General features: G+C 53.4%; 2 protein-coding genes across 2 annotated transcripts in view; one reads left to right on the top strand and one right to left on the bottom strand.

Annotated features, from left to right (window-relative positions):
* Positions 1–23,535, bottom strand: part of LOC105300142 (cadherin-23-like) — a 93,540-nt gene that overhangs the window by 21,556 nt on the left and 48,449 nt on the right. Inside the window, exons 9-16 of the mRNA XM_023537857.1 lie at positions 21,656–21,768; positions 20,373–20,480; positions 14,081–14,270; positions 13,607–13,752; positions 11,025–11,244; positions 9,163–9,315; positions 6,966–7,079; positions 3,974–4,122 (exon numbers count right to left, since the gene is read on the bottom strand). Coding sequence (XP_023393625.1) covers positions 3,974–4,122; positions 6,966–7,079; positions 9,163–9,315; positions 11,025–11,244; positions 13,607–13,752; positions 14,081–14,270; positions 20,373–20,480; positions 21,656–21,768 — 1,193 coding nt within the window. The remainder of the gene's footprint in view (positions 1–3,973; positions 4,123–6,965; positions 7,080–9,162; positions 9,316–11,024; positions 11,245–13,606; positions 13,753–14,080; positions 14,271–20,372; positions 20,481–21,655; positions 21,769–23,535) is intronic.
* On the top strand, positions 415–786 carry CUNH10orf105 (chromosome unknown C10orf105 homolog). Its single transcript, XM_011372179.1, has one exon. It carries the CDS (start codon positions 415–417, stop codon positions 784–786), a length of 372 nt encoding a protein of 123 aa, XP_011370481.1.

Genomic DNA, 23,535 nt, shown 5'->3' with positions numbered 1-23,535 from the left:
TGGCATCGGATAATTGCTAGGGTCCTTGCCAGTTGCAGAATCCTATTATCTATGACTCATTCCAGCGTCACAGAGAAACTTATTGATGGAGTTGGTCTTGGATCCCAAGTTTTCAGGTGTAAGACTTTTGTAATTCATAATAATTCATTTTAAAATGCCGGTAAGACATTACTCTATCTCCTCCTCAGCAGGCAGGCAGGGAGGTATAGCAGAAAGAGGACCTGAGTTCGGGCCCCAGCTCCATCGCTTATTTACTGTGTGACCTTAGACTTGTTGCCTCTGTGTAAAATGGTCATGATGTTATCCGCAGCTAGTTTAGCAGCGCCCAGTTCCCATTAGTGTCCCCCTCCCTCCCCAGCTCTAGGTTCAGTTGATTTGCCTCTGAGCTTCTGTCCCATTCCTGTTGCAGGAGCCATGAGTACAGAGGCCTCCAGCCCCCGCACCTTCCTCACAGTTCCTGTCACTCCAGGGAGCCCATCAGAGGCAGCTGACCCTCTCCCCGTGCTCATTGCCCTGGCCAGCATCTTCCTCCTGCTGGCCACCTGTCTGCTGTTCATGACCCTCTGCAAACCAGCCGCACTGGACCCGAGCCGCCAGGCTCACGAGCGCATGCCTCACCATCCCGGGAGCCCCGGCGAGCCCCAGCTCCGGCTCTGGAAGCGCCTGGGCTCCCTGCGCTGCTCCCTGCACAGCTTTCGCCGTGACCATCCTGCTGCATCTCAACGCCCCCTGCCAGACCGTGATGATGACCACAGCTGGGAACACATAGAATCCACCAAAATGTGATGGGGTTTCCTCCCCATGGATCCTCCTCCCTCAGACACAGCCTGGCACCACAGGCTGCAAGAGGACAGCGATCCAAACACCCTGGGCAATATGCTGCCCACCAGTGGTTCCCTGTGTGCCCAGGCCTGTGGCCTTTCCCAGAGACAGCCCCTAGAAGAATACCTTCCTCTCCGCAGACCTTTTAGCTGCTACCTGCTGAAAGACTGCTGGACCAACTGTGCAGAACCTGCAGCCATCTGGACTTTTGATCAGAGGTTCTGGACAGTACAACCTGGGTTCCCCAGGGCCCCTCTCTGGCAACCAGGCACTGACCATCTCCAGGAAACAGTGCCCCTGCTTCCTAACAGAAGCCCTGCCCAACCCCCAGTGCCAAAACCAGCTTGAATTCGAGTGGGAGTTGCCAAATGGCCAAAGGTTCCCTCCGGCCAAGTGAAATACTCAACTTACACTAAGGGCAAGTTATTGTCCTGCCCTCTGGGCCAACTCAGCATCCAAAGCAAAAGGGAGCCCAGGGACTCTTCTCCTCAGATTTCCTGGGCCCTGCCAGCATTCACCTAGTAATCGAGGGGAGCAGCCAGCACCCTTGCGGTGGATCAGGAGTCTGGGTGCTTGCTGGGAGGAGGGGTAAGTGAGGCTCTCAAGACTGTCTAGTCAATTTTGATCTTGGTGGTCCCCGTTCAGTGCAGCCACACCAGGATGGATCGGGAAGGGACTGATAATGGGTTGAGAAGCTCCTTGCAGAGGCCAGGACTGGTGCTGTGTCGGTGGCAGGATGCACTGTCACTAGCCGAAGGTGATGCCACCTCGGCTCTGAGGACACATCGTAGTGGCTCCATGCCTCACCCAGGAAAGGGGGAGCCTCTCTTTGGGTGGGATGGTCCAGACCTCTCCAGGACAGCTACGGTATCTCAGGCCTGGACCACAGTGGGTGTACTGTCTGTCTTTTTGGTGACTGCTTCATTGACTGGCTGCCTGTCGAAGCAATCTCATCCCGAAATTGGGCTTCTCAGGATCTCTAGCCTTCAACCTCTCCTCACAAGGGCAGGGCTCTATACTTTGGTTGGGTCCTACATTTAGGCAGAGGGGGTCTGAGATGCCTAGCACTTACCCCAGAGAGTCAGCTGGCCAGGACTACCTTATACTCGGCCACGGGGCTGCCCACCCCACCCTGCTATGACCCACAGTATAGCCAGCCAGGTCTTTTCAAAGAGTGAGTTTTAGTTTCACCACTCCCCAGTTTCAAAACCATCACTGGCTCCCTATTGCAGGTCGGATAAAGCCACTCCTTAGTCTGGACCAATTAGTTCAGTGACCTCTGAGAGCTGGCTCCAAAGTATCTTTCTAGCCTCATCTTGACCCAAGACACCACACAAACTGAACAATCTGTCCTCCCCTGGCTGTGCCTTATGCTTCACAAGGCACCCCCTCTGGGAAACCCTTTTTGCTCTCCAGCTGAAAGCCACCTCTTGCCTGGGACTGGACCTACTCGTTATACCTCGGAGGGAGGACAGGGATCACCTTCTCTTGGCGGTGTGGGTCATCCTTGCTATGTCTTCTCCCTCCTATGAGCCTAGGAGCTCACAGAGGGTGAGACTGTGTCCGACCCCTCACTCTGCCTTACTAGCCAGGGCACGGAAGTACAAGGTTCCGTGTACTAAGTGAAGGGAGGTGTGGTCTGGGTGTGCCCTTACTCCCCAAAGCCTTAGAGTCCTGTGGGAACCCTCTTCTTCCCTCAAATGCCCCTCGAGAGAAGCTTTCTCTTCAAGCAGGCCCACTGTGCCTTCCTTCCAGGTTAATCTGATATCAGAGAGTTGAGTCCTGCTTGGCCAGAAACTTGTTTCCAGGGCCTTGGAGAAGTCACTAGTGCCTGAATTTCCCCCTGAGAAATGGGGAGAATTCCAGGGCTGCCTTTTATTACTCATAAGCTCTAGGATTTCAGGGTGAGTCGTGTTGTGTAACAGAAACCAATTCTTCAGGTTTAAAAAGTGGGGCAGGCCTCCCCTCTTCCAGCTTGTTAACCTCTTCCTGGTTCCCTTCCCCAGGGCCTCTCTGAGACATCCCAGGAAGAATTTACCTATACTCAGTCTCCCACGTCATCCCCTGGCCAGGTGCTCTGCTTGGCACTAGGTGTTCTCTTCCTGGACACAAGGGGTGGGCGGGTGAGGCTGCCCTGAGGCCTGAAGGAGAAGGAAAGGCTGGGGATGGGGAGAGGGGCTCTCGAAGGTCTTGCCATACCCCCCAGGTATGTTCCCAGGCTTGTCCTGGGAGACCTGTCAGTGAACTGGGGTGGTAGTTACTAGGCTAGAGGAGAGAGGCCCTCCAAGCCCACAGGAGTAGAGGCCCAAAGGGAGAGAACCTCCAGCTTCCTCCTTTAGGAACCAGCCCCAGACCCTTGCAAACCCCCATGGCTTCCTGGACTCTTGGTGCCTCTGGGATTCAGCACCCTGCTCCCAGCCCCTTTCCTGCCTTTCTCCTGGTTCTAATGCAGGGTGATGGGTGCACTCCCAGTCTCCCAAGTCTGGAGCCTGTCCTAGTGGACAGGCCTAGACTTGCTGTGTTTGGCTCAGCCTCTAAGTCAGAAACCCTCGCAGCTGTTTAAGAGGGTGATTTATTCCCAGCATCCCTCTCCACCCAGCAACTGAGGCCTCTGGTTGCTCGGGGAGGGCACCAGAGCCTCATTTTCAGGTCCTCCCCATTCTCCCTCTGAGTCTGCTCCCTTTCTTCTTGTGCCTGTTTATTTCTCAAGAGGGGAACTTGGGCCAAGGGCCTCATGAAAGCCGCTCTGTTCTGGGCCTTGCTGGGCCCTGGCTCCCAATTCCTTTCTGGGAAAATGTGACGTTAACCTCTCCTCCCGGCTCTGAAAGGCTCTTCTGGGTGGGGTCGGGGATGAGGAGAGGGCTGTGAGAGAGCGGGGGAGAAGAGGAGGGCTAAGGCCTTCGTTATGCTTTTTGGGGAGCCAGGGCCCTGGCCTCAGCTACATAACCTGGGGGCCTACTCTCCTCAGGAGGGAGGACAGGCCTGGGTCTCCCTCTCCCCATAGCACTGGCTACTTCTGGAGCAGTAGCTGGACCCTCTCCTGTTTCCATGCCTCTCTGCCATGATATCACTAAGCATGCGTGCTTGGACCTGAGGGTGGCCCTGCCTGCCCCCAGCCTACCAGCTGTGCCAGAGGGCCACGGCCACCTACCTGAACAATGCTGTGGCCCTCAGGAATGTCCTCGGGGACACTGGCCTCATAGCTGCTTTGCAGAAAGATGGGCCGGTTGTCATTCACGTCCAAGACAGTGACGAACACAGTGGCCGTGCCTGTGTGCCGCTTGCCTACTGGGCCGTTGTCTGTGGGAGTTAATGGAGGATGGGCTGTTAGATTCCTGAGGGGTGAACGTGCCACTCTGGGCTCTGCAGAGGTGGCTCTTTTCCTTTTTAGATTAAGAAGAACATTAACAATATCTAATATGTCCCAGGCACTTCCAGCTCATTCAGTCTCACAACAAACTGAGAAGGTGATATTATCTCCATTTGATAGAGATGGGAACTGAGGCAGGAAGTGGTTTGAATGGTGGCCTACAAAAGTATAGCCCTGCTGAATCTCTAGGAACTTGTGAAAGTAAACTTATCGAGAAAAAGGATCTTCAAAGATATAATTAAGAATCTTGAGATGACATATCCTGGATTATCCAGGTGAGCCGTGAATCCAATGACAAAGGTCCTTATAAGGGAAAGAAAAGGAGATTTGACAGAGAGAGGAGAAGCCATGTGAAGTCGGAGGCAGAGACTGGAGTCCTGTAGCCACAAGCCAAGAATACTTAGAGCCACCAGAAACTGCAAGGGTCAAGGAAGGATTCTCCCCAGAGCCTTCAGAGGGACTGTGGCCCTTCTGACACCTTAATTTAACTTCTGGCCCCCAGAGACACGAGAGAATAAAGTTCAGTTCTTTTAAGCTACCAAGTTTGTGGTCATTTGTTACAGCAGCCTTAGGAGACAGATACAGGTCCCGAGATCACAAACCCAACTGCTCAGGGCCAGGAGGGTGAGATCCATGGGTGCCCATCTGGGTGGGCCTACCTCAAGGGGCAGCTGCCCTCTCTTCCAGTCCACAGTGGACAGGCAGAAGGTGAGCCCAGTGACACTAGAACTGATTTCTTAAGAGAAATTAAACATACAAGCTTTTAAATAAAATCTCCTGACTTTTAAATGTTTATAACTAATGGTTATTCATTATGAAACACGAGATGGGTCAAACATGCCTATGGGACAGATTTGGCCTGTGGGCCCTCTGCATTCAGGGATGTGGGTCCTGCTTGATTTCTAAGCCTAATGTAGTCAGGGGTGCTGACCTGTCAGCTCCCTGCAGGCCCCTCCCAGGGCTGGGGAGGTGATTCAGCCCCAAAGGCAGCTATTGGGTCATCCTCCCTGGAGGAAGGAGCTGTGCCAAGCACTGTATGTCCAAGCAAGGACAGTCACCCCAGAAAAGAGTACAGGAAGCTGGAGTTGGCTGAGGACCAGTGGAGGCTGTCCTTCCCCAGGCCAGCTGATCACATGCTGGGGTGTAGTCACCTATCCTGAGTCATCCTGCCCTCCTAAGTTCCTCTCCAGGATGAACCTCTCAATCTCACAGCCCTGGGGGTCCTGCTTATTTTCCCTGGCTGGGGATGGTATGAACTCTGGGACCCCAAAAAGGTCTGAGTCTGACTGAGCCCTCTCCTGCTAGCGAGTGCCTGATGTGAAGGCTGGACTCAGGGGAATGATGGGTCGCCAGAGGGTGGTGTGGCTGCCCCAGGATTGGAGGAGAGCAAGGGAGAGGGAAGATGCATGTGGGTGTGGGCAGGCCGGGGGAGACTGCTGGCTGGAAAGAGTGAGGCACAGAGAGCACATTCCTTTTCTACCCAGAGCTCACTGCAAACACCGAACTGGGTGCTTCTGGGAGGACCAGAGCCATCTGGGGATACAGGCCTCATCACCACCTTCCTCCCTTCCGGAGCCCTCAAGAGCTCCTGCTGCCTGGAAACCAAAGACCAAACTTCCGGCCTGACATTTAGGCTTCCACAAGCCAGCCCTACCTGTCGCAGTCTCCCCTCCCCATCACAGGCTGCCGGGGATATGCGCGTGTGCACGGCTCTTTCCCCACCCCAGACCATCTCATGGGCTGATTCCTCTGCCCGAAATGTCCTGCCTGCTTCTCTACATACTGAAACCTCACTTGGCCCTCAGGGAGGTGATGGGCCTCCCTCATTTCTGCCCATCATCAGTACCACCCCGCTCTCTTCGGCAATTCTATGTCCTTGAAGGACTCTCTGGAAACCCTCCCTTCCCGACTATGAGGCCTGGGGTCCCAAGTTGGTCTGACCCCCACCCCTACTCCCGCCAACCGTAGCTCCAGGGACAGGCATGTGATTTAGGCCTAACTCACCAGCACATCTTACCCACCCCCCGCACCATGACAAGGGGTTCGGGGACAGGCACTGGGGGAGGTGGAACTAATCAAAGCTTATCTGCGGCTTCGGCTGGGGAAAGGGACAAGTGCTGTCTCCCCGCTGCTGCACTTGAACCCAAGAGGATTAAGGCCTGAGCAGCAGCAGCGATTTGTCTCCACGTGAGGGAGAGGATGAAGCCAACACACAGGAGGCAGAGCCAGCTGGAGCAGAGGAGCAGAGAGACTGAGGCCTGGTGGCCTCCCCTGAGCCGCAAATCATCTTACGTGAAGCTCTAGGAGGTGGACTGGTTTTATGAACCTATATTGCTGAAGCCAGTTTATTTTAAAATTTGCAAGTAAGAGTCCTAACTGACCCAAAGGCACTCCCTGATACCACTTCCCTCTAAGACGTCTCCCTTGATTACCCACCGCTATGTTTCTATCTCCCTTTGTGCTGCTACTCTTGGGTCGTCCCTTCTCCCTTCGTGCTTAGTTTTGCCTGGCTCTGCAGTGATTTGTCTACATGCTGGTCTCTCATTTGACTCCCACGTAGCTCCCGCCACACTATCTCAGGGTTGCGCATACAGCACTAGGCACTGAGCCTCATGCCCTGCAGGTACTCAGTAATATGTCGGATGTCCAGTTGCCCATTGGCATCGGGGCGGAGCCTTTGGCTTGCAGGCTCGGCTGGCCCCTAGGAAGGGGCCTCATGTGAACTCTGCCCAGAACCACCACGTTGTGGTGTGCAGGGAGGGCGGGTGCGTACCGATGGCCTCCAGGACGAGCGTGTATGCAGCTGTGGTCTCCCGGTCTAGGCTCACCACCGTTCTCACAACGGCGTCGCGGTAGCCGACACTGAACTTCCCATCCACGTTTCCACCTGTGGGTAAAAGAGAATGAAGTTTCAGTCAGGAAACAGCTCCCGTCCGGGAAAAGGGAGGTGGCACCCAACTCTGCTTCTGAGCTGGGACACGCCAGGGGTGGCCTGGCAATGAAAGGCTGTGCTGTCCACTCAGCCCTGCCTGAGAACAGGATTTTGGGGGAGCTCCGATGAGTGTGTGTCCTGTGCGGGCTTAGGCGGGGGTGCTAAATGCCTGAAATCATAAGTGTCTAACATTCACTGAGCACCTGCTGTGTACTGGGCACTTCATGTGGACCATGCATTTCATGCATACTGTTGCTTTTTTCACAGAGAAGGAAAATGGTCTTTTAGTGAGGTTATGTGTATTGCCCTGGGTTACAGTCACCTATTTGGGGTGTAGGACTCTAATGCACTGGTCTGTTCCCCAGCCCGTGTCCTTCAGCACTCTGCCACCTGTCTGTCCTGTAGAAGTATCTGAGCGGTTAACCTGGGCTGTGGTTTTCACATGTGGCCAAAAACTTTGGGGTGAGCCAAACATTCTCCAGGCCCCTCATCTCGGGCTCTCTGAATGGGAATGCCTGGACGCTCCAAAGAGTGAAATATAGGGGCAGGTGGACAGGAGACAAGTGTTACTGAGCCTTCTTGAGCTCTGGGACAGGTAGGCAGTGCGACAGTCTCCTTCCCGAGGTAGACGGGAGCCAGGAAAGGACTCCATCAGAGCATTGTGGACATTGCTCCCAGGCTAGCTGGTGGGCAGTGTGGTGTTCTCGGCAGCAGAGGGCATCGCTACACTGGGTTTAGATCAGCCCAGTCCAGGACACTGCACAGCTCCTCGTAGAATGTGCACAATTAAAACCAGAGAATCCTAGGGCTGGGAGGGCTCCAGGTGGGCAGGAACTGGCCACTTCAGTGTGCTGGAAGTTATCCTGGAGGCCACTGTCACACGCTCCCTTTTCCTGACATGGTTTGCCCCTGGAAAAAGCCCCCTGCCCCTATATCTCCAATATCTGCTCCCCAGTATCTGAAGCACCATCTATAAGGCACACAATCTGGCTCCTAGGGCGAGGAACTAAGACACGAGTAGTGCTGGAGACTGAACCATGGCTGGTAAAATGTGGATGTCTGGATAACTGAACCTTTCCCAGGGCAGTCTTGAGGATCAGACATGAGGAGCTGGCCTGAGGGAGATGGGCCCTTTAGGGAAGGGAAGGAGGGAAAGGATCTAGAAAGGAGAGGCTGAGGGCTAGAAGGTCACTTTGGCTGTAGCAAGTTGTGGATGGGCTGTGAGCCTGAGATTCCTTGCTCCTGGGGGAGAGGCATCTGGCAGGCTGGTGTGTGCACACACGTACACGTCCACATGGATGTGTGTGTAATGTGGCTGCAGGCAGACCATGGGCAGAGGAAAGTCAGTAAAATGGCCAAGGGAGGCCTGAGGAATATGAAAGAACTATCATCCCCAGCCCCACACATCCCAGCATCTTTCACATATGCAGTGAACAGGAGAATGCTGGGAAACTGCTCTAACCCAGGAACAGCTAACACGTGGTGTGTCTGCCATCACCTACCAAGCCTACCGCCATGGCAGACGTCAACTGATCGATCACGGCTCCTTTTACCCTGTTGAGCCAGGACATGGCCTTATAATATTTCTCCACAGCTCTTCAGGTTTTAGCTACTTGACATCTTTGAGCTAAACTCATTTCATTTAGAGAGATCTAAACCACCTGCTTCTAAACAGATGGGAATTCTCTTCATGAGTGAAGGGTCCTCAAGGAAGGACAAGGCCACATTCCTCCAATGGCAGCTCTGTCACCCTAATGTGAGGTGGAGTGGGGTGGGGTAGGGCTCCTCCCAGGAGTCACTGGCTCCATCTCCCTCCAGACTGAACCTTGGTAAGTACCACATGACCTGGTTGAGGAGGCCCCTGGGGAGGCAGACCAGAGGGATCCAGCTGCAAAGCTCTGGGGAAAAGCCAAGAGCAAATCCTCAGGGAGCCTCCAGAAGGGGCTAAATCCTGATGGCCAATACGGGCCTCTTCCCCTCTCCCCTTCCCGACCCGGGGTGGGCTACACATGTGGAAGGGGTGGAAGCAGGGTTGCACCTGTGATGAAGTAGCTGAGCTCAGCATTGAGGCCCACGTCGTTGTCGGTACAGTTTAGCCAGACCACCCGGAAATCCCGTGGCACGTCCTCGGACACGGAGACATTGTACACGGCAGGGAAGAAGGTGGGCGTCTCATCGTTCACATCCAGCACTGTGGGCAGAGTCGGCACACAGGGCTAGGCCTGTCTTCCACTCAAGACCACCCAGCTCCAAAGGCAGTGGCTCATGTCACAGGCCAAGAGGAAATGGGTTTCCTAGGAGTCAACACCTCCTAGCCGTGAGCCAAGGGCCCCCATGTCGGCTAGGGCCATGACAGAGCTGACCAGAACGCCGCACCCACCCACAGTCTCTGTTCCCTGAGTGGCTGGTGGCTGGGTGGCTGCTCATGCTGCCCAAGAGAGGAGAAAACCCCAGAGCCTCTGTCCGGTGTGCGCCTGATCACGACAACAATTTCGATGATGACAGTGACCATTCCTCAGCTCAGCTCACACGCCAAGCCCATGCTAAGTGCTTCCCATACAGGACCACACATACCCCTCATAACATCCTCATGAGGCGGCCATGATTGGGCATATCACATAGACAAGGAGACAGAAGCTCAGAGCAGCTGAGTGACTTGTTCCGAGTCGCACAGCAAGGGAGTGGCAGGGTTGGGGTGTTGGGGAGGCCTGCCCCCAGTTTGTGATAAGGTCCCAGGGAAAGTAATTGCCTTTGAGGACCTTTCCACTCCCCCAAAGCCAATTTCCCTTAAAGATTCCTTTTTTTCCAGCTCTACATACAGGCCTCTAACTCCTTCGGCACATGGGCCCTGGGGAGACCTTCACAGGTGAAATGACTTCCTCACCGCCTTGATTATCTTTGTGACGTCACCAGGAGAGATGATGGGCTCATTTGGTGGTATGGCTTCTGTTGAGCCTTGGAGAAAAATACTCTGGAGTTCCTCTCTGAGAGGACTGGACATCCTCCCCGTCAATCGCTGGCACAGAAGTGGGTCCACAAACTAACACCAGGAACCCACAAGGCAAGCCTTAACCGACAAGAGGGAGGATGCTTGGCTCCCTCTCGTCGTGATTAAGGAGGGTGACTATTTGTGCCTCTGCTGGGCTAACCATCCATCCCCAACTCATGGAGACTGGTAGGAGCCAGGTTGGACCAGGGCCTGTCCTAGAGAACAGGCCATGTCTTGCCCATTACACTCTGTACTTACATCCTGGGGTTTACTCCTGGCCCTTTGGCAATAGCTCATATCAGAGTACCAGTTTTGTTCCACGAATTAAAGATATAGCCAAAGTGATTGAGAAACAGTCACCCGCCCCCACAGCCTTGCTCCACAGAGGGTAGAGACAGGTGGAAAGTATTGAGAGGGCCCCAAGGGGATGAGCAGTCTCAGGGAGTCTGGGAATCCCAGCTGCTCTCTTCCCAGGGTGATGTCCTTCCACTGAGATTCCGTGTGGGAGGGGATGGTTCCCTTTACATCTCCAAATAAAAAGTCTGCCCTTAAAAGAAGACAAAGGGCTCTGTGACCTCCCCAGACTGCCTGTGACTGCGAGGGCCCCACCCCTCTGCTCTCGAGCTTTCTCTGCTGTTGCCAGGATCAAAGAGGGAGACACTGGCAGGGGGTCTAGGCCACTGCCCGCCCCGGCTCTGGGGCACTGAAGGCAGCAGCCAGGTGGGAGAAGGGTTGCTGGCATTTTTGACTTGGTGGAGACAGGGAAGTCTCTGCTGTGCTGAATGGCTCCAGTTGAGGAGGATGCCCTATGAGCAAGGCAGCCTGTGCCCACATGGATGATGGACAGCAGGAGCCCCGTGCCCGTGCCCATGTGTTCAGCATATAGCAAGAGGTACCCCCATCCCTCTCACCTCGGATGGTGAGTGTGCTGGTGGAGCTCTTGGTGGGTGTGCCTGCATCGCTGGCCACCACCCGCAGCTGGTACTCAGCGATGCGTTCGCGGTCCAGCTCCGTGGTGGTGACCACCACGCCGCTGCTACTATTGATAAGGAAGTCCATGCGGGGCATGCCCACCTGCATGCGGTAGGACACCAGCCCATTCAGGCCCTCGTCCAGGTCGACAGCCACCACCTGAGTGAGAGAAGGGGCTGTGTGAGTAGGGACACCAGGACTGACACTTCTCAGTACTCCCCTCCTCCCCACTGACCTGCTCGGCTCTAGTCAGAAATTCCAGCTACTCTGTCTCAGGCCAAGCAGCTGTACACTCTGCCACGTGTTCTTTAAGAAGGCAGCGTGTCAGCTGAAAGGCGTCCAGTTACACCATGTGGGGCCAAGGGTGGGTGGAGAAGGGACGTTTTAGGACAAGAGTCCAGGTCCCCACAACTCCCCCCTTCGGAATCCTGCTTTCCTTATTAGGAAGCCCTCCCAGATTTACCCCATCTGGCCCCCGCCACCCTGGCCGCCCTTCTAACGCTGGCCCGGAGCAGCCCTTACAGCTCAGACCCCTTCAGCTGTGTGGAGCTCAACTACAGAGAACACTCAGCAGGATTCCCCTCCCTGCTTTGTTTTGATTTGTAAGACAACAAAAAAGATAACAAGGATCAGTTTTTAAAAGTCACTTGAGGATTTGGTTGTTATTTTTTACAAAGCCACGGAGGCCATGCGTAGGTAGGTGGAGGCCATGTGTAGGTAGGTAAGCCTCCCAAATCCTACACTCTTCCCGTCTGCACCTTCACTCCTGATGACAGATATCCTGACTCAAGACTCTGATATGTTGAGTTTTGCAGAAGAAGATTCAAGACATCTGGGAAAAATGAGTAATCATTAAGATAAGCCAAGTCTCTCAAAACTGAAAGGCAATGTCAATGTCATCTGGTCTAATTCATATCCAACAAGCTGGATGGAGGGTGTCCAGACTCAGCTTGAATGCTTTCCTGGATAGGGGGCTCACTACTTCAAATTTCTCTGCACACAGCTTTAGTCCATGGAGAAAGTTCTTCTGCACATCCAGCAGAAATCATTATTGGTCAAGGTCATAGAGGGGACTTGGGGAACTGCACGGCTCAAGTCAGTTCCCTCTTCCTGTATCTGAAGATAGTTTCTAAGATAAACACTCCCAGATCCTTCAACCATCTTCTGATGATTCTGAGCCAGTTCCTCTGTGAACTCAGAAGTTGTGCTGGCGGGCATTTCCTTTCCGTGCTGTCCGTGAGCCCCCAGAGAACAGGGTCTGAGGGCTCATTCCCTCTCTTATAACCTACCTCTCCTATCTGCAAATTCCTTAGGGACTGGCTGCTGTTCCCCGGATCTCAGCTCCCCCTGCTGGGGGTGTGAGGAGGATATTCTGCTGGAGAGACTGCTCCCTGGAACTTGTCAAAGAATACTTTTAATTTCCTTTTAAAGAAACTGAGGCTCAGTGGGCTTGCAGCGCATCACCAAGGTTACAGCTCTGGCATGCTGACAAACTGTCTTCTCTGAATGAGATTAGGCTAACCCTCTGCTATCGGATCCCACCATTTCTCCGTTTCTTGAGTATAACCTTCACGATAGACACAGAATGAGTACTTCTGCTACAGTGTATCTCCTGCAGTCCAGGGGCTAGGTTGTTTTATACCTGTGTCTGATTCGATCTCCATCGCACAGAGAGGCAAGTACTAGTAGCCCCATTTCACAGGTGAGAAAACTGAGGCCCAGAGAGGTTACATTGTTGCTCCAAGTCAAAGGTGGTGGAGTTGGGATCCACAGCCATGTTGGTGAGACTCTAAAGCCTGCACTCTAAACAGTGAGATCCTTCTAGTGTTTCTAATCGGCTCCTGATAGGGCATCACTTTCCCTGAACTGGCTCCTTCAGGGCTTCCCTGACCGGAAGAGTGATGGAGCAGGACACAGAGGGCCCAGTTCAAGATCAGTTGCTACCTCTTCTTGGCCACAGGGACTTGGGCAAGTCTCTTTATGTCTCCTGCAAAGTGGGGAGAGTCCCACCCACCGAGCAGAGCTGCCTTTGTGCTTATGGGAGAGCACAGAAGAGGCTGCCCATGGAGGCAGGTGTCTGGGCTACACTCGTCCAACCTGTGTTCTAGAATCACTTACTGGCTTGGAGTGTTGAGGGTCTTGGGCCCGACCTCTATAACCAGGCCCTGAGAAACTCTCTGACTTGGCTTCCCAGAACTCTCTTTCTCCCCTTCCCTCCCTCCTTCCCTCTCTCCCTCCCTCATTTCTGCCCTCATCCATCTCCCGTGATGCTTTCTCTCCATCCCTCCAATCCATATGTCCTTCAAGACCCAGCTCGAATTCCTCCTCCAGGAAGCCTTCCATCACCATCTCCAGAGCACTGGTTCTCCAAGCCCGGCTTGGATCATGTCCTGTCTGGTGGTCTGTCTTGTCAATCCCCTGCAAAGTGCTCAGCACGAGGCTAGGCACCCATGGCACCTGCTGGCTGGTCAGGATGAGGTGAGGGAGACATAGAGTAGTATCTCAGGAAAGGAACACTCACCTGGTAGACAGAGACCCCTGCAGGGGTGCCTTCAAGCACCTCGGCCACAAAAGGTAGATTCTGAAAGGTGGGGTCATTGTCATTGAGGTCCAAGAGGTTCACAAACACTGTGGCACTGCTGGTGGCTCTCAGAGGGGGCCTGCCACCTGGATGGACCAGGGGGTGGGGAAAGGAGAGGAAAAGAGGGGTGCAGGAGAAAATGGGTCAGGAAGAAGATGAGTGGGGGAGGGGGCAGGTTCGGTGACCTTCTACCCCGGTGATCCTCCAGGGAGCAGCCTGGGCCTTGCACAGCCCAGCACACCCCTGCCCTCAAGGGTGCTCTGGGTGGGGGATGGGGGGAGGGTTTACAACTGGGAAATGTCATTACTCCACTTTTAGTCATCAAGACACAACGTCCTGGGGAGGCCCAGGCCCCCCAGGACAAGCCACCAGGGAGGTGTCAGGGGCCCCAGCCCAGGTGTGAGGGGCACGTACAGTCCCTGACGGAGACGATGATCTTGCGCATGAGCTCCGCCTCCTGTGGGTCGGGGTTCTCCCGGTCCAGCATGACGTGGGTGGTTCGGATCTTGCCTGTGCTGCTGTTAAGGCTGTAAAATTTGTTGGGCGGCTGGATGCTGTACACCAGGGTGCCGTTCTCTCCTAGGTCTGGGTCTACGGCCACCACCTGTCCGGGAGAGAGGGAACCGACCCTCCACTGAGCCCTGCTGTATGCTGTATCCAAGCTGCCTGCCCAGGTTGTCTGAGCTCACATGCTGGTCCCAGGCACCCCACTCAGACCCAGAAAGTGGCCTTCCCACCTGGCTCCAGCTTCTTCACCCACTCACTTTCGACTTTAGGTCAAGTCCCTTCCCCAACTTAAGCCTCGGCCTTCCGATCTTAAAAGTAACATCTAGCAGCACCAGTGTACAGCAGTCTCCTGATATCTCCACATACTGTGTCAACAGCCTTATGAGGTGGATACCTATAACCGCTCCCATTTCACAGATGAGGCTCAGTGAGGCTCCCAGAGTCTAACCAAGAAGTGGCTCTGGGTCCCTCTAGAGCCCATGTGAGTAGCCAGCAGGCAACACTGGCAGCACATCTTAGAGTCCTTCCTTTCCAGACATGCAGGGTAACATTCACAGGCTTCTGGGAGAGCAGGGGGCCCCAGTAGGTCCATGGCCATGGAATTCTTCAGGGTGGGGCTGGGAAGGGCTGGGGAATCTGAACCCTTGGCTGAGCTTTTGGAAGGATTTGCAACTGGATTTTGGGAACTGGGTTCTTCCTCATCAAACCCTCTCTTCTTTCGTTTGGAGCTTTTGCTTGTGGGGTGATTTAAAAAGAATTAGGCCTCTGTTATATCAAGGATGACAGGGCATGAAAAAGGAGCCACAGAGAAGCCACCAGTTTGGAGGGTAGATCCCAGCAAGTTGAGACAGTCATGGGGCTGCGGGAGGGAGCGGGCTGAGTCTCCCTGGAGGGGAGAAACGCCATCCCCAGGAGGCGTGGGTCTCAGGATAGGGGCCCCAGACACTCTGGCCCCTTTAACTTTCCAGCCACCCTTTGGTTCCCCACTTGTATCCCCACCCCATGAAGGGATCCGCCTCAGTCCTAACCCAGGGCCACAAACACCACAGCCTGTTCTCTCTGAGGTCCCTCTGCCTGCCCATCCTTCACTCTGTAGGGAACTTCTCTAGCCACCTACCACCCACAAGGAGAAAGCAAGACTCAGAGAGTCACAGGCCAGACTTAAGGTCACACAGCACCAGCCTCGGGGTCAACTCAGATCCCCTTGCAGGCCTCTAGGGTCCCAGGACAGCAGGGCCACCCACCCCACAGCTTGCCTCCAGACACGCAGGGGCCTGCAGGGGCCACTGCGGCACCAGAGGTAGACAAGATCAATGTGTGTGTGAGTGTGTGTGTATGGGGGGGGGGGGGACTGCAGTCCCTGGGGTCACATCAGGACAGTGTCATTCTTCACTCTGGGACACTTGGCAATGACAGCCCAGCCTCGTCAGCTCCTTTATCTTACTTGATGTGGGGCCTTTGTGCTTTGGCAGCAGAATTTGTCCCTCCGCTGGCTTAATCCCCAGCTGAGGTGTCTCTGGGGCCACCAGACCAGAACAGACAGATGGGCCACTCTGGCCAAGGACTTCTATCTGCCCCTGGGACCCAGGAGGCCAGGGAGAGAGGCTGATGCTGGTGCTGAACCCTGAGCCACTGCAGGCCCTTCCTGCTTCAGAAAGCGAGATGCAGCTCCACTCCCACCCCAGACTGCTCAGCCCACCCCCTCCCTTCCCAGCCTTGCTGCACCCAAGGGTGAGGAGTGCATAGGGGCAGCCTTCCAGGCCTGAGGAGCCCTCACTGTGCCGTGGGCATGCTGCCTCAGTTTCTTCAGCCTCTATAATGGGGACTCAATCACTCCTGTACTGACAACAGGAGACAGGGCTCTTAGGCACATCAGGTGTCATTTTAGCCAGCCACACTCATCTTGCTAATGGACAAAGGAGATCAGCAAGCCCTGCATTTCTACAAAGTTCTCTCTTCCGTTATAGGAGGGAGGTAGTTCTTATCCCCATTTTTCTGAATGGAGAAACTGAGGTACAGGGCAGTTAAACAACCTGCTCCAGACCAGCAGCCTGTTGCTGAATGCACTGAGGCCAAGTTTACTTGGGGTGGAGCGGCTTCCCCTCTTCTCTACCCTCTCCTACCCGAGTACCTGAGGGTACCGGGGTAGCTGCTTCTGAGTGATGCTAGCAGGGGATGGGCACTGGTATTTGGCTTCTTGGTTCATTCCCTGGTTATGAGGTGGGGTGGGGGCATGAGAGAGGGTGGCGGGCTGGGACCCCCGTGGGCTCCCTCCTGGGCGACTGTGTGGACTCTTACCACTTTCTCATTTATTTCCCATTTCACGCTCGTCATTTTTCTCCTGGCCTGACGGGGACTAATTCTCTCCCTCTCCCCTCTCCTTTATTTTGCTGGAGGGCTTTGAAAGGCTCTAAATCAATGCCCATCAGCCAGGTCCTTGAAGCAGGCTGCAGGAGCTAGGAGAGAGAGTGGGGCCAAAATCTCCCTCGCAGAGAATGGTCACTCTGCAAGCTCATGTGTATGCAGTGGATGCCATAGGTGCGCACGTGTGCAGACACACGTGCTGGGCCAACTCCAAGTGCACCTGGAAGCAGGCTCACACACAGGCTCTGAATGTCACTGGGATTGCCCTGTGCCTCAGACTCCAAGGGGCTGGGGCCAGTGCCCCCTCCAGATGGACCCTTGGGAGAGTCCCCGGTCATGTGCCCTACTCTCCCTTGACAAGGAAGACCCAACCGGACCCGGTGGAGCGGGGAACAGGGGGTGTAGGCTGGGGAAGGAGAGTAAACAAGTCCTTCAACAACTTTCGTTCACAAATGTTTTGAACACTTACAATGTGCCTGGAGCTGTGTGAAGCATGAGGGCTCAACGTTAAACAAGACAGATATGATTCCGGCAGGGGAGGCAGCTGATGGTGACAAAAGCTATCATTTATTGACCACTCGCCATGTGGTAAGGTGCTTTGTGTATTTTGGTTCACTAAGTATGACCCATAATCCTTTCAGGTGGGGACTCTTAACTATTCCTATTTTCTAGAAGCACAGAGAGGTTAAGTAACTTGCCCAAGGTCATGTATCTATCTGGTAAGTGGTATGGCTAGGATTGGAGCGCAGACGTTTTGGTACCAGCGGCTGCCCACTGGGTCACTAAGCTATATTGCCTCTTAATAAGCAAGGAACCTAACAAACACACACAGGTTGTGAGACCAGATCTGAAAGAAACAGAGTATGGAGAGGGGCAGAGCTACTTTAGGCTTCTCTTTGGAGGTGGCATTTTAAGCTGGGATGGCGGAGAACGAGGCAGCCATGGCAAAAGCAGGGCTGGGGGGTAGAGGAAGAAGAGCACTCGGGGTGGGGAGTGGGGGGCAGCGGGAAGAAAGCTTGTGCAGAGGCTCTGAGGCGGGCAAGAGTTTAGTGAGTTCAGAGGACTGAAAGGCTGGTGTGTGTTGTGGGGAGAGGGGTGGGGTGGGTGTGAGATGAGTCAGGAGGTGGGTCGCCCTCTGTTCAAATATCAGATGTCACTTCTGCCACTGCGACCTTCTTTCCTCACACCTCTGCCACAGCCCCTATCTCACCGAGAGCTATTGTGAGGCCTTAGGCCTCGGGGGCCCCCTCAAAGGTATTAAAACATACTTGCATATATATGCATACATACATTTCACGGCTATAAAATTTGAAAGAATTTTTATGACTATTCCTTTTGAAATTATTTTGCTATGACAAACTCGATTAATTTATGGGCTCTTTGACTTCTGGTTTCCTAGCAATCATCACATGTATAACTGGGAAATCCAGAAAATTTTAGAAAATTCTCAAGAATTCTTGAAAATCAAAGCTATAGTTTTCCTCAGATGTAATGAGATTTTTACAAACACTAAATTTCGTAATTACTAAAGTTGTCATTATATATTTGCTAGCCGTTCAACAAGTTTCAATTTTGACTTTGCCCTTTTGTTTTTGAACTTCCGAGTCATTGCATTTTTTTTTTTCATGTCTCAAATACTACTATGGGTCACTGAAAAGCTCAAGTGTCTCAACCCCATGACTGCTCTGAGCTGGGGGAGGAACAGCCATGTCCACTTTGTACTGAGTGGACTCCCACATCCATCTCCCTAGAGGTAAAAGTAAGGTGGCTCTTTTTGGCTAGGTATGTCTGGTAGGGACTCTGGCTTTTACACAGGATGAGATGGGACCCAATTGTGGGTTTGAGCAGAATGGCATGAAGTTCCCGGAAGGCAGAGCACACGCATTGTTGCTTCCTGTATTCCTGAGCCTGCTAAGCATGGGACCCGGCACACAGTAGGTACTCACTGAAGGTTTACTGAGGTTTCCTGGAGAGTAAGGAAGTGCTGGGCAGCAGGCCCCTGGCCCATTGTCCATACCTGCCCATGGCTCAGAAGGATCTGAGAAAAGGCTAGAGACCCAGAGAGGGACACTGGGGGCCAGATCCGGGAAATGCCCAAGCGCAAGTGCAGTCCCAGCCCCGCAAACCTACTAGCTTTTTCTGGCAGGTGAACTCTTCAATAATGGCACCCCTGGCTTGTGACCCATGTAGCCAATTTCTCCCGGGGACACTTCCCTCACTTGTCTCTCAATTTCCTCTGGGAGAAATTTCTCGGAGACACAAATCAAAGGTTAAGAGATGACCGAACAGGTGTTCAGAGGTGGGCATCCAGCCCCAGCTCTTGGGCTAGAGCCTGAGTGCCCACAAGGTGGCGGCAGAGAGCGCCCAGCAGATCCTGAGCCCTGGAGAATGGCTTAGGGTCATGGTTTCCAAATTTGGCCCTGGGTTGGAAAGAATCCTCCCACCTGGGGCTTTGAAAAACCAGATTCCAGATCCTTTGGCCTCTGCCCCACTAGACTCTCTGGAATGGGACCTGCCCACCAGTTGAGAACCATTCAGATCTTGAACATGTGGAAAAGAAGGACGGCTGTGACGGCCAAGTCCCCACTCCGCCCCCATAGGTCGACATCCTCTCCCACCTAGACCCAGGCAGGCCTTGTCACTCCTCCCTGTGGCTGATGAGAACTCGGGGAGGGTAGGCTAGGCATCACCAGCCCACGGCTGCTTGAGCTCATGGTGAGGCAGCCTCTCAGAGAGCTGGATATGAAAGTACCACCCCTTTTCCCATCCCACTGGCGTTGTCCAGTTTCTCGGGACACCTGCCAGGGGGACAAGGACTGGGTTATGTGGTTTCGAAGTTGAGTTCAAGTCCTAGCACTGCCTCTTACTAGATCTAGGTCCTTGGGAAAACCCCTCGAACTCTAAGTCTCCGTGTCCTGTGTAGTATGGTGGGAGCCATGAGTCCATCGGCCACATGAGAGCACCGTGAGGATGAGAGAGAATTCACGAGAGGCCCCTAGCACAGCGCCTGGCACATCCCAAATATTTAATAAATGGGTTGTCACGAACTGTTCGGTTCATGTCCATCACAGGCAGGCTGGGTGGCTGTGGCGCTGGACAGTAGGGACAAACCTCCCCATTGAGGCCAATTGGGTACAATTATGTAGGGGGTTGGGGGGAGGCCTCTCAAATGTGAATCCCAGAGCAGTAGGGTGCATGACTCTGGCTTTCCTCAGTTTCCCCAGGATGCTGGTCTCCATTCTGTGTGCCTCAAGGCTTTGGCCACATCTCCCTCTGCCCACCCCGAGTCACATCCCTGCACACAGCACTTGGATGTACACACATGCAGCACACACAGGTGTCTGTGCAAACCTGAAACATCCCATGCCAGAAAACCCTTGGGTGAACTTCAGACCCCCTGCTGGGGTAGCCCTGGGTCTAGCTGACCCAGCCCAGTGGCTGCAGTGACAGAAGTGAAGGAAAGGTGCTGAAGGCAAAGAAGAAGCTCCTGCAATTTGAGGGAGAGACATGTGCCTTGCCAGGGGAGGGTGGGGCTCTCATGAGGGGGTGACCAGAGTCCTGGGTCTCAGGGTAAGTGGCTACAAGTTGCACTATCCTGGCATCCCCTGGTACTGTACCTGGGCTTCCTGTGCTCCCTTTGATGAAGCCTGAAGCCCACTGTCCATAAGAACAACCTCTGACTACCTTTCACCGGGCAAGAGCTTCCGGACCTCTGCTCAAAGAGCTGGCTCAGGAAACACTACATGCATTAGCCTCATATGAGCAGGCCCATAGGGCTCATGTGACACTCCTCAGAGGGGCAGCCTGGTAGTTCTGCTGTCCTGCCATCACTTACCGTGGTCACATCAGAGTCTGGAGGGGTCATCTCCACCAGGTTGATGTAGTAGGGAGCGTCTTTCCAGGTGGGGTGATTGTCATTGATGTCCAGGAGGGTGATGTTGACCTGTGAAGCCATAAGAGGCGCTGTGGATTATGCCTAGCTGCCCATGAGGGGACTCGTTCAGAGACTTATGGGGTATCTTGGTATTAATTCCACTGGCTCCACCCACTTTAGGGGCTTCAGGGCAGAGCCTGGGCTTTTAAGGACAGAGGGTTTAGGTGCTGTCTCATCAGGTGGCAGAGGAACAGATGAGATGGGCTCTGTGACCCATCTACTCCTAGTCTGAGCTGAAGGTGAATGACAGGGTAGTGGAGGTTTAGGGTGTGGGCAGGTCTGATAGAATCCCTTGAGCTTTCTGGTCAGTCTCAGCTATAAGGCAAGCAATTTCCTTGCTCACCTGTCACCAGGTAAATTATTTATAGAGCTCTGACTCCTGTTAGCAGGGGCCTTCTGTGATTGAATAGAGCTCTGGGGATTTTTCTGCCAAGTCCCTGGCCAAGCAATACCAATTCCAGCCCCTCTGGCTGGGCAAGCCTGGGGAAAGCTGCTTTGGGTAGGGTGAGAGCAATGCGGAGAAGTCAGGAGAGGGAATCCCAAGAGAGAGCCAAAGAAAATGAATGAAGATTAAGGAGGGAAGATGGCTGGAGTGACCTGTCAGCCGGCCTTCCTGCTTCCCCTCCCATGGAGGGGCTTATTGCTCCTCACTTCCCCCATCCTGTTCTGCAGCCAAGAACTCAGTCAGGACCCTCAAGCATTCTTTCTTTAGCTTCCTACTCTCTGAAGCACCTTGGTGGGGTGACATGGCCTTGAATAGGGACCCTAGGCCTTGATGGGTCCTACTTGAGCATGGAAGGGAAACTCAGGCACCATTTCTCAGCACCACGAGGGTTAGGGGTGGGGTGATGACAAGCCCCCAGGGATCCTCCAAGGGCCTTGCTTCCTGCTCTGAGTCACTCTTCTGCATGCCTTCTCTTATCTGCCCCGCTGGTCTTTTGGGGGAAGAGGAGAAAATATTTGCTCCTCCCAGGTGCCCATGCTTCAGGTGGGAATGCCTTTCTTCCCGTAGCTGCAGTGGCTCTAGTCCTGACCTTGGCTGACACTGAGTTGCCACCCTCACTCCACTCCCACAAAGCCTCACGCTCTCCCAGGACAAAATGCCCAGACCTAAGATGAGCTGAAGAATAGCAGCCTGGACAGCAAGTGGGGAGCCGGGGGGCATGCGAGGGGTGGGCACTCACAGTGGCAATGCCAGTTTTCTGGTTGTGGCCCACACCCCCGTCTACTGCTCGTACGATGAGGATGTATTCAGACTTGGTCTCACGGTCAAGCAGAGAGGTGGTGGTGATTTCACCTGCAGGAGAGAGGGGTGTGTGAGAAAGGGTTTGGGTGGGCCAGGGAGAGGTCAGGGAAGAAAGGATAAGACAAGGAGAGGAGGAAGAGACAGGGGAAGGAGGGAGAGAATGAGAGTATGAGAGATGCTTGCAAGATCAAATGGTCTGGCAGTGTGCACACATGAGTGTGTGTGTGTGTGTGTGTGTGTGTGTGTGTGGAGGGGTATGGTGGGATGGTGCTCGTGGAGAGAGAGGGGACAGCACCCATGCCTTGGGAACTAGACCCCAGAGCTGGGCAATACAACCCTACGACGAGGAATTATTTTCAGATGTGGAGAAATCTAGGCCAATTGTGCAGCTTGTGTCTGGAAAACAGGGCAGGAGGGCCATTTGGCTTCAAGCTCAGACACCTATGACCTTTCATTTAGACTTTTGACATCTGACTGGCTTTATCACTTGAAACTAGTTAAAGTCTGTGAGCCTCAGTTTCCTCATCTGGTCAAAAGGGAATTATAATAGGACCTACCTCGAGGGCTATTGTGGCATTAATTTAGTTATCATGGAAAACTTAGACCAGCAGCTGGCACTGTTCATTTATATAGTTATAGTCACAGAAATACAGTGATGGGACTGAAAGACGCCAAGTGTTTCACACATGTTCCAACTTGTTACTCATTACTGGACAGCTCAACCTATAGTGCATTGAGAGTTAATAGTTATAAAATAATTTCCTTAACTACATAACATAATTATATTGCCTTGAATGTTTTAGGGTATAAGCAACTTATTCTACTAAATATAAACATCTAAAATAAACTACAACTTTGTTAGCTTGTTTTTGGCTTTTCTCTGTATTTTGGTATAACAAAAATATGGCAGCAACCCTGGTAGTGGTGTGCTGGTAAACGTCCGATGCCCAGTTCCCCAAAAGAAAAGCAAAGCATTTGCCAATTTCCATGGCAGAAGTATTTCCTTCAGGACTCATTTTAAACTATTAACTTGATGGCATTGAACATGGAGTTGGGAAGATGTGCATACAACCGGCTCTTGTGAGCAGGTGTGAGCCAGTACCGGCTGGCTTTAGCACATGAAGGCCACTGTACCACCTCACATGGGCTGCAGGAAAGAGCCCACATGTTGAGGGCAGTGAGACCCAGATCTGAATTCTGATTATGGCTCTTTCCAGATGCTTGGCCTTAGGACAGTTACTTAATTTCTTCGAGCCTCGGTTTTCTCGTTTGTGGGAATTAATCTGCGTGAGGATTACATAACCAGAGGTGAAGCTCCCAACACTCAGAAAATGCTCGTTTTCTTCCAATGGACTGAGAATTCTCCAATGATAGGGACAGCGTGCTATCCATCTTTTTATCTCCATTGCCTGAGCTGTGTGACCTGGGGCAAGTTAACTCTCTGTGATTGGTTTATTCTACCATGAAACAAGGGAGCAGGGCTAGATGGTTGCATTTCCCTCCCTGCCATACTGGCCCGCCCTCTGGCAAGTGCAGGGCTGGGAAGGGAGCTGGGGGTGGGGGACATGGGAGCAAAACTGCTAAGGCCTGGAATGAAAGACTGGCAAAGGTCTGCCCGCCGAATCGTGCTCCTTGCTGGGGTGGTGTCTGTCGATTAATTGACAGGGCAAGGAAGAAATTAATCTCTAAAAAGTTTTAAACATGAACTTGTCGGCATGATAGATGGCTCTTCCTGTCTGGGAAATTAGATCCAATTAAGGCCACCTTTGTGGATCAGGCCTGGCTAATTTGACCGAGGAGCTCAGTGGAAAACGCTTA

Source organism: Pteropus vampyrus, unplaced genomic scaffold (assembly GCF_000151845.1).
Source record: "Pteropus vampyrus isolate Shadow unplaced genomic scaffold, Pvam_2.0 Scaffold202, whole genome shotgun sequence".
Lineage (NCBI taxonomy): Eukaryota > Metazoa > Chordata > Mammalia > Chiroptera > Pteropodidae > Pteropus > Pteropus vampyrus.
Note: the sequence above shows the minus strand (reverse complement) of the source record. Positions and strands in the feature narration are given on the sequence as shown.

Excerpts from the sequence above, each read along its gene's own strand:
- CUNH10orf105 (XM_011372179.1), top strand. The coding sequence starts at position 415 with ATGAGTACAGAGGCCTCCAGCCCCCGCACCTTCCTCACAGTTCCTGTC.